Below are 14,385 nucleotides of genomic sequence, written 5' to 3'. Positions count from 1 at the left end.
TTGTATTTTTCTTGTCCCGCCTTCCTTTTCTCACTTCCAGCTCTGTGCCCTGCCCTGGAGCAAAGACAGGAATGGAAAACGAGCCTCCCCCCCTCCCCCCCCCGCCCCGAAGTGGCCCTCTGCAATGCCATCTCGTCACTGATGCAACTCAGTCTGCAGCTGGCCACTGGCGGGGAGGAGGGAAGCCTCAACCGGGAAGAGGTAGCAGCAGGTGGCACTCGAGCCGTTGCCATGCACGGGGTAGAGGCCATGAGCCTTTGAAGCAGGCGTTGGGATTGGAGCACTGCAGCCAAGCCGCGCAAAGGAGGGACGGGACGGGGACAGGAGCTGTTGTCCATCCTTCCCGTGAAATTTTTTTCCTGGCACGTGGGTGTTACAGAAGATCGTCTTTGTTAACCAAATGCTTCCCCCCACCACCCCTTCGTCGTGCCTGGCCAGTGCTGCAGCTGTCCACAGGGCTCAGGCACTCGAGTTGCCTGATCCGCTTGGATCTGTTCCACAAAAGAGGGGGGAGGGAAGCGCCAGCTTGAGGACGGACCATCAAGACCTCCCCTCCCCCCCCCCAGTTCCCTTCCCTGTATTGTTGGGCGGAATTATTATCGGTTAGTGCAGCTGTTAAAGAAGCTCCATTTCCTCAACAGATGGCAAGCTCGTGAGGAATCTTTGAGGATTCCCTCTCCCTCCTCGGCATGCCAAGAAAGGAGGGCTCTGTACACGATCTTTAAAAGAATTAATTCCCCAAAGCATTGTTTCGGGAAGAAAAGTCAGACAGTTGAACCTGCTTATGCGTGTGTTGTTGTTTCCCCCCCCCCCCCCTTCCTCTCCAGTGGTTGGGATACCTGCCCGGAGTTCAAGGCTCGGAAGCTCCATGGAAGATTCTGTGGATAATATATTACAACACCTGGCCCAGCACGAGAGCCAGGCCGCGCTGGACAAAACCCTCGAGGCCGTCATGGCCAACGTGCCCGCTCCCCCTTCGGGGGGGAGCCCCAGCCGAAGCCCCAGCAGGGAGAAGGGCGGCAGCCTCTCGGGCCCCTGCGTCCTTGGCGACTTGGGCCACGAAGGCCGTTCTCTCCTTTCCGACCGCCTGCCGGGCGGCTACTCCCCGCACCACCTCAAGAGGAGCATGGTGGAAGCCATGCAGCGCCAGGCGAGGAAAATGTGCCATTACGACAAGATCTTGGCCACCAAGAAGAACCTGGACCATGTGAACAAGATCCTCAAGGCCAAGAAGCTTCAGAGGCAGTCGCGGACAGGCAATAACTTTGTGAAGCGCCGGCCGGGCAGGCCCAGGAAGTACCCCTTGCAGTCGGTGGTTTCAGTACACTCCTTGCAAGTCAGCCGGTTTGTCGGCCCGGACCTCGATGCCGGGGACAGAGACTGCCTGCCGCACCGCGGCCCCGACACCGTGACGGACGCCATAGAGTCTGTGGTCCAAGGGGTGAACGTGAAAGGGTGGAAGAGGAAGAGGTGGCTGGAGGAGGAGGAGCAAGCCCGGAAGAGGCAGAAGCCTCTGCCGGAAGAAGAGCAGGAGAGCCACAAGAGGTAATTCCTTTGCTTTGGAACGCTGCTAGGCTCCAGCTGCGAAGATCAGTTGGTTCTTCTATGCCGCTTTTCTCTACCAGAAGGAGTCTCAAAGCGGCTGACAGTCGCCTCCACTTTACTCTCCCCACAACAGATACCCTGTCAGGTTGATGGGACTGAGAGAGCCTCTGACAGGACGGCTCTGTGAGAATAGGACTATCAGGACTGTGACTAGCTCAAGGTCACTCAGCTGGTTGCATGTGGAGGAGCAGGGAATCAAACCTAGCTGCCCAGATTTTAACCACCCTTGTGGTTGTGGTTAAAAAAAATAACAGAAAAGCTCCTGATGGCAGCATCATCTTTTGGGCTAGAAATTGTCAACGTGGGATTGTCCAATATCTGTATACCTTGGTGTTTGTAGTTATGAGTGGGAGCTTCTAATCTGGCAAGCATTGTTCCATTCCCTGCTTCTCCACATGCAGCCAGCTTGGTGACCTTGGGCTCGCCACAGCACTGATGAAGCTGTTCTGACTAAGCAGTAATATCAGGGCTCTCTCAGCCTCATCCACCTCACAGGGTGTCTGTTGTGGGGAGAGGAAAGAGAAGGTGAATGTAAGCCGCTCTGAGACTCCTTCGGGTAGAGAAAAGTGGCATATAAGAAACAACTCTTCTTCTTCAGTACTCTCAGGGTTCTCTCAGCCTCCCCTCCCTCACAGGGTGTCTGTTGTGGGGAGAGGAAAGGGAAGGCGACTGTAAGCCGCTTTGAGACTCCTTCGGGTAGAGAAAAGCGGCATATAAGAACAAACTTTTCTTCTTCTTCAGCTGGTGCTGTCTGTTCTGGTTGGTAACCGCTCTGCAGTCTCTTGAGCAGAGGTATTTCCCAGCTGCTTTTTAACTGGAGATTTATTTATTATATTTATTATATATACCTCCCTCCCCTGAGGCTCAGATGCCTGGGATTGCACCTGGAGCCCAATGCACGTGAAGCATGCTGAGCGATGAGCCGTCCCCGCAGAGATTTGCTCCTGCCACCCTGTTAGAATGAGCCACTTGCCAATGTGCTGATCTGCCTTGGTTTCCTTCCAGCTTTCCCGAGGTGGTGGCCGAGTGTCCCGCCCCCGAGGAGACAGTAGTAAAGCCATGTGAGCCAGAGAGAGTTGAGCAGCCTCCGCCCACCTTCATCCAGCGTGAGAAGAAAGCTCCCCGCCCGCCGAAGAAGAAGTACCAGAAGGCAGGGCTGTACTCAGACGTGTACAAAACCACTGAGTAAGTAGGAACGCTGAACTGCCTGCTAAGTCGCTTAGAGCAGGGGTAGTCAACCTGTGGCCCTCCAGATGTTTGCTGGCAGGGGGCTCATGGGAATTGTAGTCCATGAACATCTGGAGGACCACAGGTTGACTACCACTGGCTTAGAGTAATAAAACCATAGAGTTGGAAGAGGCCATCCAGGCCATCTAGTCCAATCCCCTGCTCAGTGCAGGATCAGCCTAAAGCATCCTTGATATCTGCCCAGCCACTGCTTGAAGACCACCAGGGAGGGTCCTGTCCTCGGCTGCCAATGGGAACTGCTCCCCTCCTTTTGAAGACCTTGCAATTGAAACTGCAGACTCGTGGAAGCCTTCCACACCTCCCCAGGTCCACCTTGGTCTGTGTTGCAGATGCCAGATGCCTTAGCATGAGAGTTTCAAATCTCCTTATAAGGCTTTAAAAAAAATTCAGTTGCAGAAGAAACCACTTGGAAATCAGGCGGGTTTCCCCACCTCATCTGTCTTGCCCCCTGCCTTGAGCTGAATGTTCCTGCCCCATGTGGGTAGCGTCATGAGCCACCGCAGAGAAATACCTGATTAGTTGTTGAAGCGACAGAAGGCGGCGTCTTATACGAAAGTCATGGGGTTGAGTGTGCCTTAGTCTTGGGCTCTGGCTCAGCTCCCTTCTATGTTCAGAGGGTATCAAGCTACTCTGCTCTGGTGTCGTTAGGAAGGACAAGTATGGCAAGGCAGAAGTCCATGGAGATCCAAGAAAGAGTTTCGTAAGTGTTGAGAATCAGGGTTAATTTTTCTTTTCTTTTTTGGGGGGGAGGTGTGTGTGTGTGATTCTGGTTAATGTAAATTGTGAGAGCCAAAGCTCTCTCTCCCTCAAAAGCTCACACCCAGTGTTCTCTCTAAGCTGTGAACACGCAGGTGGTCTCTCATTCACGCTCATTCTCCTGTTGCCCCATGCCCCCCGCAGGGCCTTACACTCTGCGGATACAAACTTATTGGTCATCCCCGGCCCCAGAGAAGCGCGCCTGGCCTCGACCGACGGAGCTGGGGGCCTTGCGGGAGCTCTCAGCATTCCACAGGGCCTGCATAACGGAGCTCTTCTGCCAGGTCGGGGGGTGAGGCCGGGCCGCATGGAAGATCTGCCCCCCCCCTTACAGTGGCAGTAGCAAAGTCCATCTGGTACCCTCTGTCCTCCCTCCCCCTCGAGTGGGTTACCAAGGGGTAGAGTAGATATGACCTGAGTTTTTACCACATCTTATTCTGTTGTCTGGGGATTTATGTATGATATGTTTTATATGTTTTATTGTATGTTTTTATTGGGGTTTTATATGTCTGTAACTCGCCTCAGTCCTCCGGGGAGGGAGGGAGAGAGGGAGGGAGGGAGGGAGGGAGGGAGGGAGGGAGGGAGGGATGCATGCATGCATGCATGCATGCATGAATGAATGAATGAATGAATGAATGAATGAATGAATACAGGAAGCCCTGCTCACTAGCAATCTGGAGCCCCGCAAGGTCTTGCACTGCCCATGGCCCATTACAAGATCCCTGCCCTGCTCAGGATGCGAACTGCTCCACTCAGGGTGAATAGGAGGGAACATTGCTCTAGGGCAGGGGTGGCCAAACGCTGGCTCTCCAGATGTCCATGGACTACATTTCCCACAAGGCCCTTCCAGCAGGTCTCTAAGGTCTCTAACACTGCTCTAGGCTGGACTCGTTCTCCAAGGTGCCGCCAGACCCGGATCTTCTCCTGCAGACCAACATGGCTGCCCTCTGGACCGGTTGTTTAGCACTTGCTGAATTTGTGGCATTTATACAATTACACCGTTGGCTCTCGTCACGGTATTTATAGCCTGCTTTTCAGACAGCGCGACTCACTTCAGTGAAGAGCCTCGGGCTTACAGTCTAAAAGGACAAGGGAGAGGGAGGGGAGGGAGATCAGTTTCAAGAGTGTCCACAGGGGGTGAGCATTTGTATCCCATCCGGCCAAGAGGATCTTCCCTCGCTGCTGTTCTTCCTGGGAGGGAGGGGCTGCAGCTCGCCGGTGACCCTTGGATCTCTGGCTGGCGACAGAGGCCAGAGTATACTGCCTTCCCTTCTGTAGTTCCTGGCTAGCTGGCAAGTGGAGCAGGGTTCTCCCAAGGCCGGTCACTTTCTTAGCTGGCGGTTTTGTCTTGAACTAGCATTCTTCCTCCATATAGAGGATGGAGCAGAGTTGTTCTCTCTTGCCCCAGAGGGACAGACCAGAACCAATGGGATGAAATTAATTCAAAAGAAATTCCGTCTAAACAGTTAGAGCGGTTTCTTGGTGGAACAGGCTTCCTCAGGAGGTGGTAGGTTCTCTATCTTTGGAGATTTTTAAACAAAGGCTGGATAGCCATCTGACGGAGAGGCTAATTATGTGAAGGCTCAAAGGGGTGGCAGCTTACAGTAGATGAGTGATAGGGTTGTGAGTGTCCTGCATAGTTCAAGGGGTTGGACTAGATGACCCAGGAGGTCCCTTCCAACTCTATGATTCTAGTTAGGGGGCAGTCCGCATGATGACAGTGCTTGTTCAGGAGCACCCAACAGATTCTCCTGTCCCTCCCCACTCCGTCTTCCCCTCTCTTACGGTTCCTTTCTTCCATTTGAAGGTTAACATAGCTACAGTCTCCCCAGCGGCTAAATTAAACCAGGGGTGGCATATGCTGGCAGGGGCTCATGGGAATTATAGTCTACGGACATCTGGAGAGACACGTTCTGGCCACCCCTGCTATAAACCAACTCTAGCAAATTGCTGCTCCGTGAAAAGCAGGGGCCAGATCTTGCAAGCAGAAAGTCAGAGGACAAGGGGCAACATTACATCTCCTCTGTCCCGCCCTGTGAGCGCTCAGCAATCGCTTTTTATGGACACCCGTGTGTCTTACCAGGCAGTGGCACGCGTTTGCCTGCAAGCCGCCGCCATTTCCGAGCGTTAATTGGCGCCAGCAGCTCCGGCGAGGTTTCAGATTTGCCATCCCCGGGGGAAGCGGCTAGCACGGACTTGCCCTCGCTGCACGATCCGAGCTGATGCAACTCGCCGTCTCCTCTCCGGAGCCCACGTGCAGAATTCCTGAACGGCATCCAAGTCAAAGAATATTTTGCTCACAAGACGCGTGACTCATCGCCGTTTCCTAGGAATTTCTCCCCCTAAGTTTCTTTCCTTAAAGCAGGGGTAGTCAACCTGGATGGTCCAACTCTATGGTTTTATTACTCTAAGCCAGAGGTAGTCAACCTGTGGTCCTCCAGATGTTCATGGACTACAATTCCCATGAGCCCCCTGCCAGCAAATGCTGGCAGGGGGCTCATGGGAATTGTAGTCCATGAACATCTGGAGGACCACAGGTTGACCACCCCTGTCTTAAAGGACTGATCGGGAGATCCTTTGGATGTTTGGGAGTGGCTTACTTGCTTATCAGATCAGCACTCGGCACGTGTAAATAACTCTTGCCTAGAGCGGGGAAAGATTTTTTGCCACATGACCTCATTGCTCTCTGGCAATGATTATGAGGAGGGGAAGGCGGCATGTCCTTTGCGGAGTGAACCGCACCATAGTAGAGATTCTTTTCTCGCCTCCAGAGCAGAACCATAGAAGCCTCGGGGGTCGAACTAGCTCTTAGTTTGCTCTTTGTAGGGCAGCTTGAAAATACATGTTTTCCTCCAGGATAAAGTGTGAAAACTTGATCGCACGACGTGGTTTCCTTGCAGTTTACGTTCTTGAGATCATACTTCAAAATAACCCAGCAACAGGCATAAATATTTACTGGGGGAGGGTGTTAATGTTCAATAAACGGAGAATCTTTTATCTCTTTTTAAAGGCGGTCCGTTTTCCATCTCCCACGTTTAGAGAAATGGCCGAGTCATTCCCGGTTGTGGTTTTTGCAATGCGTATTGCTGCGTTTGCAAGCCTCCGGTAAAGTGAAATCATCAGATTGTAATCACAGTGGTGTATTTGCAGCCCTCTATGCGTTGCCTCTGGGGAATGATAGAGGACAGGAAGGCCTGGAGGATCATTGTCCATGGGGTCGCGATGGGTCGGAAATGACTTTGCACCTAACAACAACATGTGTAGCCTGATTCCTGGGGGAAGACTGTTTTGCTTCAGTGAAATGTGCAAAACTTAGGCAGACTCTCGTCAAGAATTCGCTTGATATCTTGGAGACTCTGGCTCATAAATCCTCAGAAAGTAAACGATATTTGATGGGCATTATGGGGGAAATATGAAACAAATTCCTCTGGTGTCCTAGTTCCAAAGTAGTGCTTGGAGGCAGGGCTATTTGTATGATTTTGATCAATTGATTAATTTAATTAATTACTTGTTTTAACTGCTTTGTGTAGACTAAACCAGCACCTCTGAATTTAAAAAGTGTTCCCTTTTTAAATTTCGTGCATATGTAATAGCAGTCCTACTAGCTCAGACTAGTCTGATCTTGTCAGATCTTCCAATCTAAGTGGGGTCTGTACTCAGATGAGAGACCACCAAGGTTTTGGGCTGCATTAAAAGAAGTATAGTGTACAGATCACACAAGGTGATGTTACAGATTTACTCTGCTCTGGTTAGACCTCACTTGCAGTACTGTGTTCAGTTTTGGGCCCCACAACTGAAGAAAGTTGTAGAGAAACTGAAGCATGTCCAGAGGAGGGCAACAAAGATGGTGAGGGGTTTGGAGACCAGGTCATATGAGGAAAGGTTGAGGGAGCTTGGTCTATTTAGCCTAGAGAGGAGACGACTGAGAGGTGATAAGATAACCGTCGTCAAATAATTGAAGGGCTGTCAGAAGATGGAGCAAAGTTGTTTTATGTTGTGCCAGAGGGTCAGACCAGAACCAATGGGTTGAAATTAATTCAAAATAATTTTTGGCTAAACATCCTCAGTGGAGCAGGCTTCCTTGGGAGGTGGTGAGTTCTCCTTCTTTGGAAATTTTTAAGCAGAGGCTAGACAGTCATCTGACAGCGATGCTGATTTTATGAACTTCAGCAGATTGTGAGCGGGTGGGAAGGAAAGGATATGCCAGAGTTTTTGTCTTGCGGCCCTTCCTTGCATACCCAGGGAATTGTTAATCAACACTGTGGGATGGTAGGTGAATTTCCTCCAGGCCTGGCTGGATTCTGGAGATTTTTGTTGGCGGGATCACTTAGGCATGAAATTGGGATCACTGTGGGTGGGCAGGTAGTTTGAATTCCTGTATTGTGCAGGGGGTTGGACTAGATGACCCTGGAGATCCCTTCCTACTCTATGATTTTAAGGACAATGAAGGGTGCTATGCAGAGGAAGGGAACAGCAAATTGCTTCTGATGATTCCTCACCTTGAAAACCTCATGATCTGGAATTTCGTGGGTTGGTTGCAACTCTATGGCCCCCTTTAATTGTCCACATTCCTACCTCATAGGCAAGATTTTCCCTCTGTTTTTCTTTCCCTTTGTGACTGAGCTGTCCTAGTTATCTGTTTTCTTCTTTCCTGAAGAACTGCTGCCCCACCCTAATATAGCGTAATGTTTTGGCTGTTTGCTCAGCCCAAGAACTTCAGAGAAGGATCAGGAGCCTGCTGTAACTTAAATAGCACTCAAGACATTTTGAAACTCAAGAAGAACAAAATATTTTATTTAGCGTAGATGGAGGAAGGCCAGTTGAAATCAGGGCTAAAATTTCTGAGGCAACTTGAATAAATATCTCTGAGTTAAAAGCATTAGATTGACAGACTACAATTCATATGTTTCAGGCTGATGAGAATTTCTTAAGTTATTCATAGTAACTGAAAATCTTAATGATAAGAAGCTTTTGTTCTAGTGTTTTTCCAAACACTCCAGTTTACTTTCTTTGAGTATTTACAGACTCTTTTTGGTTTCCAGAAGGAATGCTCTTGCCAGTACCCAAACCCCTTTTCTAAACACACCAGTACACTCCTTGAATTTTGACTGACTCAAGATTTCACAGGACTGTCTCTAACCAAACCAGACCGGGGAATCTCTCCACTCTTCAGTGCTTTTGCCCTCTTTTGACTGGGCAGGGAAATTCTCCTCTCTGTCCCCCTTTCTTTAGCCTAACTATCCACTCTTCCTTGCCAACCTCCCCAGTTGTCCTGTCTGTGTTCAACTGCAAGGGTTGAAATCAGAACGACTGACTCCTCAGCATTCAGCTCTCAAGCTCATCTGATGCTAACCAGTCAGGCTGTCACTCAAGGCTCTCAATTTCTGTGGAGGATACCCCTTCCCAGTCCCATGTCTTTTTATACAAACACCTAAGCTTTTAAAAGTGTAGTCCGTCACAGCCTCATCTTAATTGAGGCAATTCCCTCTGTGCAAAAGAAGGGGATGCCCTCTTTATTATACTTATATTTTATTTATTTAGATTTATATACTGCCCTTCCTTGTGGCTCAAGGCGGTCTTCATAGATGATGCCTGCAAATATGAAAGGAGCACTGCATTTTAAGAGGCATTCCCTTTTTTTGTATGAAGCAGAAAGGGAAACGCTTTTTACGAAAGAGTGACTGTCGTTCAAGGTTTTGAAGTCATGATTAAACACTGTTTTCCATTAAACGTCCATCTGGAATAATGAGCGGGGAGGGGGGGGGAGATTTTATGAAGCCTGGAGGCGTTTATTAGATCTAATTAATTGCCTGGATATTGCAGCCCTCCCTGAAAGGCTTTTCTGATGCTTTTTCTTTTGAATTTCGTCTTAAATGTGATGTGGATCCCTAGGAGAAAGGGTGTGAAGGCCCTGGTTTCATGGGCTGCCGAAGCCCACGAGAGTTGTGAGGACCAACCAGGAATGAAAGTGGAAATGCTAGGCACTGATCCCTTTGAAGCTATATTTTTATACTGGCGTATATAAATATTGAAGAAGCGACGGGATTGTGTCGCAGAGGGAAAGGCGTTCCAGTTGGCGTAAATGGGCAGGTGGGTGTAACTGTTAGAACATGGTTGGCCAGGCTGTGGCTCTCGAGATGTCCGTAGACTACAATTCCCATGAGCCCTTGCCGACACAGTCTAGCCACCCCTGTATTAGAATGACACAGCACCCTCTAGTGTCAGTACAGTTACCTGCAGAGTTAACTACTCCAGGTCTGTGGGCGGTAACGCCAAAAGAGGGCAGTTGGCGCATCTGGTATGGCCGTAGCAGACACCACTGGAAATCAGGGCGGAAAACTGCAAAATCTGGGCACATGTGACTGACTGAATCCGCAGGCACTCAGCACAAGCATCCCAAACGGAGTTCGACAGGTGCATTTCCCTTACTGTACAATATTATTCGGAAGCCGTTTCTCCAAAGTGCTAGACAAGCTCTCCAGTCTGGGGAGGGGGGAATAAAAACGCTGATGTGCCTCCTCCCCCTTTTCTCCAGTGTGTCATCTTGCAGCCTCTTCCTTTAATAAGACAACAAGAATGCGTTGCGGATTTACTTATGAGAATGCTGCCAAGTATGAGGACTGCACAGTGAAGTGGGTTCCGGGTCAAACGAAGCCTGAACCTCTCCCCAAGAAGACAAATGACTAACCTGAGATTATTGCATTGCAATCACATCAACCTACCTATCCATCTACCTACTTGCCTACCTAGCAATTTATATTCCACCCTGTCTTCAGAAACTCAAGGCGGACTATTCATTCATTCATTCATTCATTCATTCATTCATTCATTCATTCATTCATTCATTCATTCATTCATTCGACTGATTACCCACCACTCTCATAATAGGCTCGTGGAGGGTTACAACAGTCCGTTAAAAACCCATTAAAACCCCATCCGGCCATACATCGATACAGATTCCTAAAAACTGACTCCTAAAACAGTAAAAAAAAAACATGGCAGTCACTAGCCCGCTAGCCCCTCAAAAATCTAATGTGGGAGTGGGAGGAAGGAGCACAGATCACATTGCGGGTGCTTCGCTCTTAACGCTGGGGGGCCCATCAGATCTTCCTTGCCGCGCCGGCCTCAACCATAAACCTGGCGGAAGGGCTCCATTTTGCAGGCCCTGCGGAAGGCTGAGAGAACAAAAGTGGATCCTGCTAGGAGAAGAAAAGCCAATCCTGCTAGGATAAGTCGAAGGCAGCAGGGAAATAGGAAGACCCAACCTAAACAGTGTGCAGTTTGCCAGCTTGTGAACAGCAGGAGGTCATTGTCACACGGTCACCATAAGTAAGAAGCAACTTGACACACACACACACACCCACACCCACGCTGAAAGGGCTAGAACAGGGGTAGTCAAACTGCGGCCCTCCAGATGTCCATGGACTACAATTCCCATGCACAAGCTCTTGGGGCCCCTCAGGGAGCTCATTCCACCAGGTCAAGGCCGGGCGTTCTTCTCATGGGCCGGAGACCACCAGCAGATTCATTCCCACTGAGCTCAAGGCCCTGTGGGAGGCATAAGGTGATAGGCAGTCCCTTAGATATGTGGGGCCAAGACTGTGGATGGCCTTGAAGGTTAACACCAAAACCTCGTCACGATGTTGGACAAGGACCTGGAAGACCCAGGTTCAAATCCCTACTCTTGCCACGGGGATTTGTTGGGTGACGTCACAGTCACATATCTCTCAGCCTAACCTTGCCTCGTAGGGCTGTTGTCGTGAGGACAGAACACAGGAGGGGAGGACGTTGTAAGTTTTGTTGTAAGCTGCTGGGAACAACCGGGTATGAACAACCGGGTATGAATGAAAATTTAAGACCGATCCTGCTTGGAGCAGGGGGTTGGACTGAATGGCCTGTATGGCCCCTTCCAACTCTATGATTCCGGGATTCTAAAATAAACTTTTTCCCCCTTCTGTCTTTTTCAGCCCCAAAAGCCGCCTGATCCAGTTAAAGAAGGAAAAGCTGGAATATACTCCTGGAGAGCATGAGTATGGATTATTCCCGGCCCCTATTCACGTGGGTGAGTACTTTGGGTGCGCTGCTGGGGGGTGGGAGGTGCCCCCTCCTCCCACTAGAATGTGTTCTTTTTAAAATGACCATTCCATTGTTTGTGAGTGAATGAAGTTTGGGTTGAACGCCCCCAAAAGAGGCAGTTTGTAGGAATTTTGTTCTGAGGATGCTGGAGAGTCTGTCATAAGGGGGAGGAGCTGGGAATCATAGAGTTGGAAGGGGCCCTACAGGCCACCTAGTCCAACCTCTTGCTCAATGCAAGATCAGCCTAAATCATCCAGCTGCTGTTTGAAGACTGGCCACCTGCTGTTTGAAGACTGCCAGTGAGGACTCACCACCCCCTTAGGAAAATCTTTCCTCCCGTTTAGGTTACGCCAACTAGAAACACAGAATCATAGTCCAACCCCCCCCCCCCCCAATGCAGGATCAGCCTCAGATATCTCTGGCAATTGTTCATCCAGCCGCTGTTTGTCGAGGGGAAGCTCACCACCTCCCTGGGCAGCCCATTCCACTGCAGAACTAGTATTCCGTTAAAAATAATTCTTTCTAATATCCAGCTGGTACCTTTCCACCTGTAATTTAAACCCATTCTTGTGAGTCATCTCCTCTGCTGCCAACAAGAACAGCTCCCTGTCCTCCTCTAAAGGACAGCCTTTCAAATGCATCATGAGAGCCATCGTGTCCCCCACCCCTCCCCTCAACCTCCTTCCTGCAGACTGAATGTTCGCAAGCCCCTCAGCCTTTCCTCGTAGGGCTTCCTGGTCTCCATGCCTCTTGTTACCCTCGTCACTCTCTTCTGCACTTTCTGGAACTACCTTGCTTTGGACATTTGCCCTGAGGACAGAATGGGCTAGCTCCCTTTTGCCCATTCTGTGGAGAAAGAAAGACAAATACAAATGCAATAAATCGATTTCCCCTGAAACCCCTGAAACCGAACCAGAAATTGCTATCGTTGGAGGGTGGCATTCATCCATTGCTAGACATGCAGCAAGCCAGAGGAGGAAGATAGGAATGGCTGTGCCAAGATCATGGCAAAAATTGCTCTAATCCAGGGGTGACCAAATCGAGGTGCTCCAGATGTTCGTCGACTACAGTTTTATTTATTATTATTATTATATTTATATACCACCCTCCCCGAGGGCTCAGGGCGGTTTACAGAAAACAGGGAGGATACAATTAACACAAGGTAACCCCAAGGGTCAGACATGACTCGGTGCCTGCACAGAGGATACCTTTACCTTTAACAGGTAACAGTAACAGCAGTAATATTATAACAATAATAATTTAACATGATAATAACAATGATACATAAAATAGAAATTGTAAGAGCCTCAGCTCAACTCTTCCCATGAGCTCCTGCCAATTAGCGGCAATGGCAGCAGGGGCTCATGGGCATTGTAGTTCATGAACATCTGGAGAGGCCACCCCTGCTCTGATCTCTCTGATAGAGAGCCAGTTTGGTGTAGTGGTTAGGAGTTCGGACTTCTAATCTGGCATACCGGGTCTGATTCTGCACTCCCCCACATGCAACCAGCTGGGTGACCTTGGGCTCACCACGGCTCTGATAAAACTGTTCTGACCGAGCAGTGATATCAGGGCTCTCTCAGCCCCACCCACCTCACAGGGTGTCTGTTGTGGGGAGAGGAAAGGGAAGGAGATTGTAAGCTGCTTTGAGACTCCTTCAGGTAGGGAAAAGCGGCATATAAGAACCAACTCTTCTTCTTCATCCAGCAAGTCCTTTCTAACAGTTGCCTCTAGGGAGTTCCCAAGCAGGACCTGAAGGCAGACAGCTCTCCTCTGTTGTCTGCCTGTTGTTCCCCGATGTACTACCTCTGAATCTGCAGGCTCCTAAACTAGGCCAACGCTTTAGCGTCCGCCAAGTGCACCTTGTGACAGCAAATTCTATTGGCCACTGAAGCACTTTGTGATCAGTCTGTGAAGGGCAAAGAATTTCTCCAGCATTTCTCCCGCGCAAGAAGCCCCTTCCTGCAAGGAAAACGTCCTTGCCACAAGAGCAAAGCGCCACCCTTAGCAGAACAGGTCTGCAGGATGCGGGCCTCTGTCTCCCTCCAAGACTTTACCCCCTTTCAGCTTCACCAAATGACCCTGGTCTCCTCCAGCGTCACGACCGAAGGAAACATCTTTCCACCTGCCATTGCCTTCCTTGACTCTATAAAACCTCTCTCGTTCCCCCAGCCCTGTACTAAAACAGCCCTGCTAGCCTGCCTGAGTGAAAAGACAAAAAGGTTAACAGGGTTTCCTGACATTAAAAGGACACAGGGAGAGCTTCGAATGCTTCCTTCCACCTTGGCTTGGCTAGTCTGTTGCCCCCCTCCCTTGGGGTGGGGGGGGGGGGGCTCGGTGAGGATTCCGGGCCTCCAGTGCCAGTCTGCGCTCCCGTCCCATTTTCCCCGGGCAGGTCACAACCTCCGGTTTATTTGCACCGGGAGACAAAACAAACACCACACTGTAAAGATAAGGCAGTTTTAATGACTCCGCCTGGCCTAGGAGGGAAAAGCACTCTCGCCTCCCCCCCCCCCCCACCTCCGAATCAAGTTACAAGGATTATTTCTCTGCCCCGGCTGCCTGGCTGCCTCGTCTGGGTGCCTCCTTATTGAGCTAGAGAGAGAGAGAGAGGGAGAGACAGAGGGAGAGAGCAAGCAGAGCAGGAGCGCTCCCTGCTCTCTGGGCAGCCTGCCAGGCCCTTGAAAGAGCCTTTTGTTT

The 14,385-nt window shown here is 50.1% G+C and overlaps 1 protein-coding gene across 3 annotated transcripts in view; it reads left to right on the top strand.

Annotated features, from left to right (window-relative positions):
- ASH1L (ASH1 like histone lysine methyltransferase) overlaps nt 1-14,385 on the top strand; it is a 102,330-nt gene that overhangs the window by 48,586 nt on the left and 39,359 nt on the right. For all 3 annotated transcript variants that reach the window (XM_077322713.1, XM_077322703.1, XM_077322722.1), the window contains exons 5-7: nt 828-1,545; nt 2,611-2,790; nt 11,577-11,671. In XM_077322713.1, coding sequence (XP_077178828.1) covers nt 828-1,545; nt 2,611-2,790; nt 11,577-11,671 — 993 coding nt within the window. The remainder of the gene's footprint in view (nt 1-827; nt 1,546-2,610; nt 2,791-11,576; nt 11,672-14,385) is intronic.

This window comes from Paroedura picta, chromosome 1, assembly GCF_049243985.1.
Source record: "Paroedura picta isolate Pp20150507F chromosome 1, Ppicta_v3.0, whole genome shotgun sequence".
Lineage (NCBI taxonomy): Eukaryota > Metazoa > Chordata > Lepidosauria > Squamata > Gekkonidae > Paroedura > Paroedura picta.
Note: the sequence above shows the minus strand (reverse complement) of the source record. Positions and strands in the feature narration are given on the sequence as shown.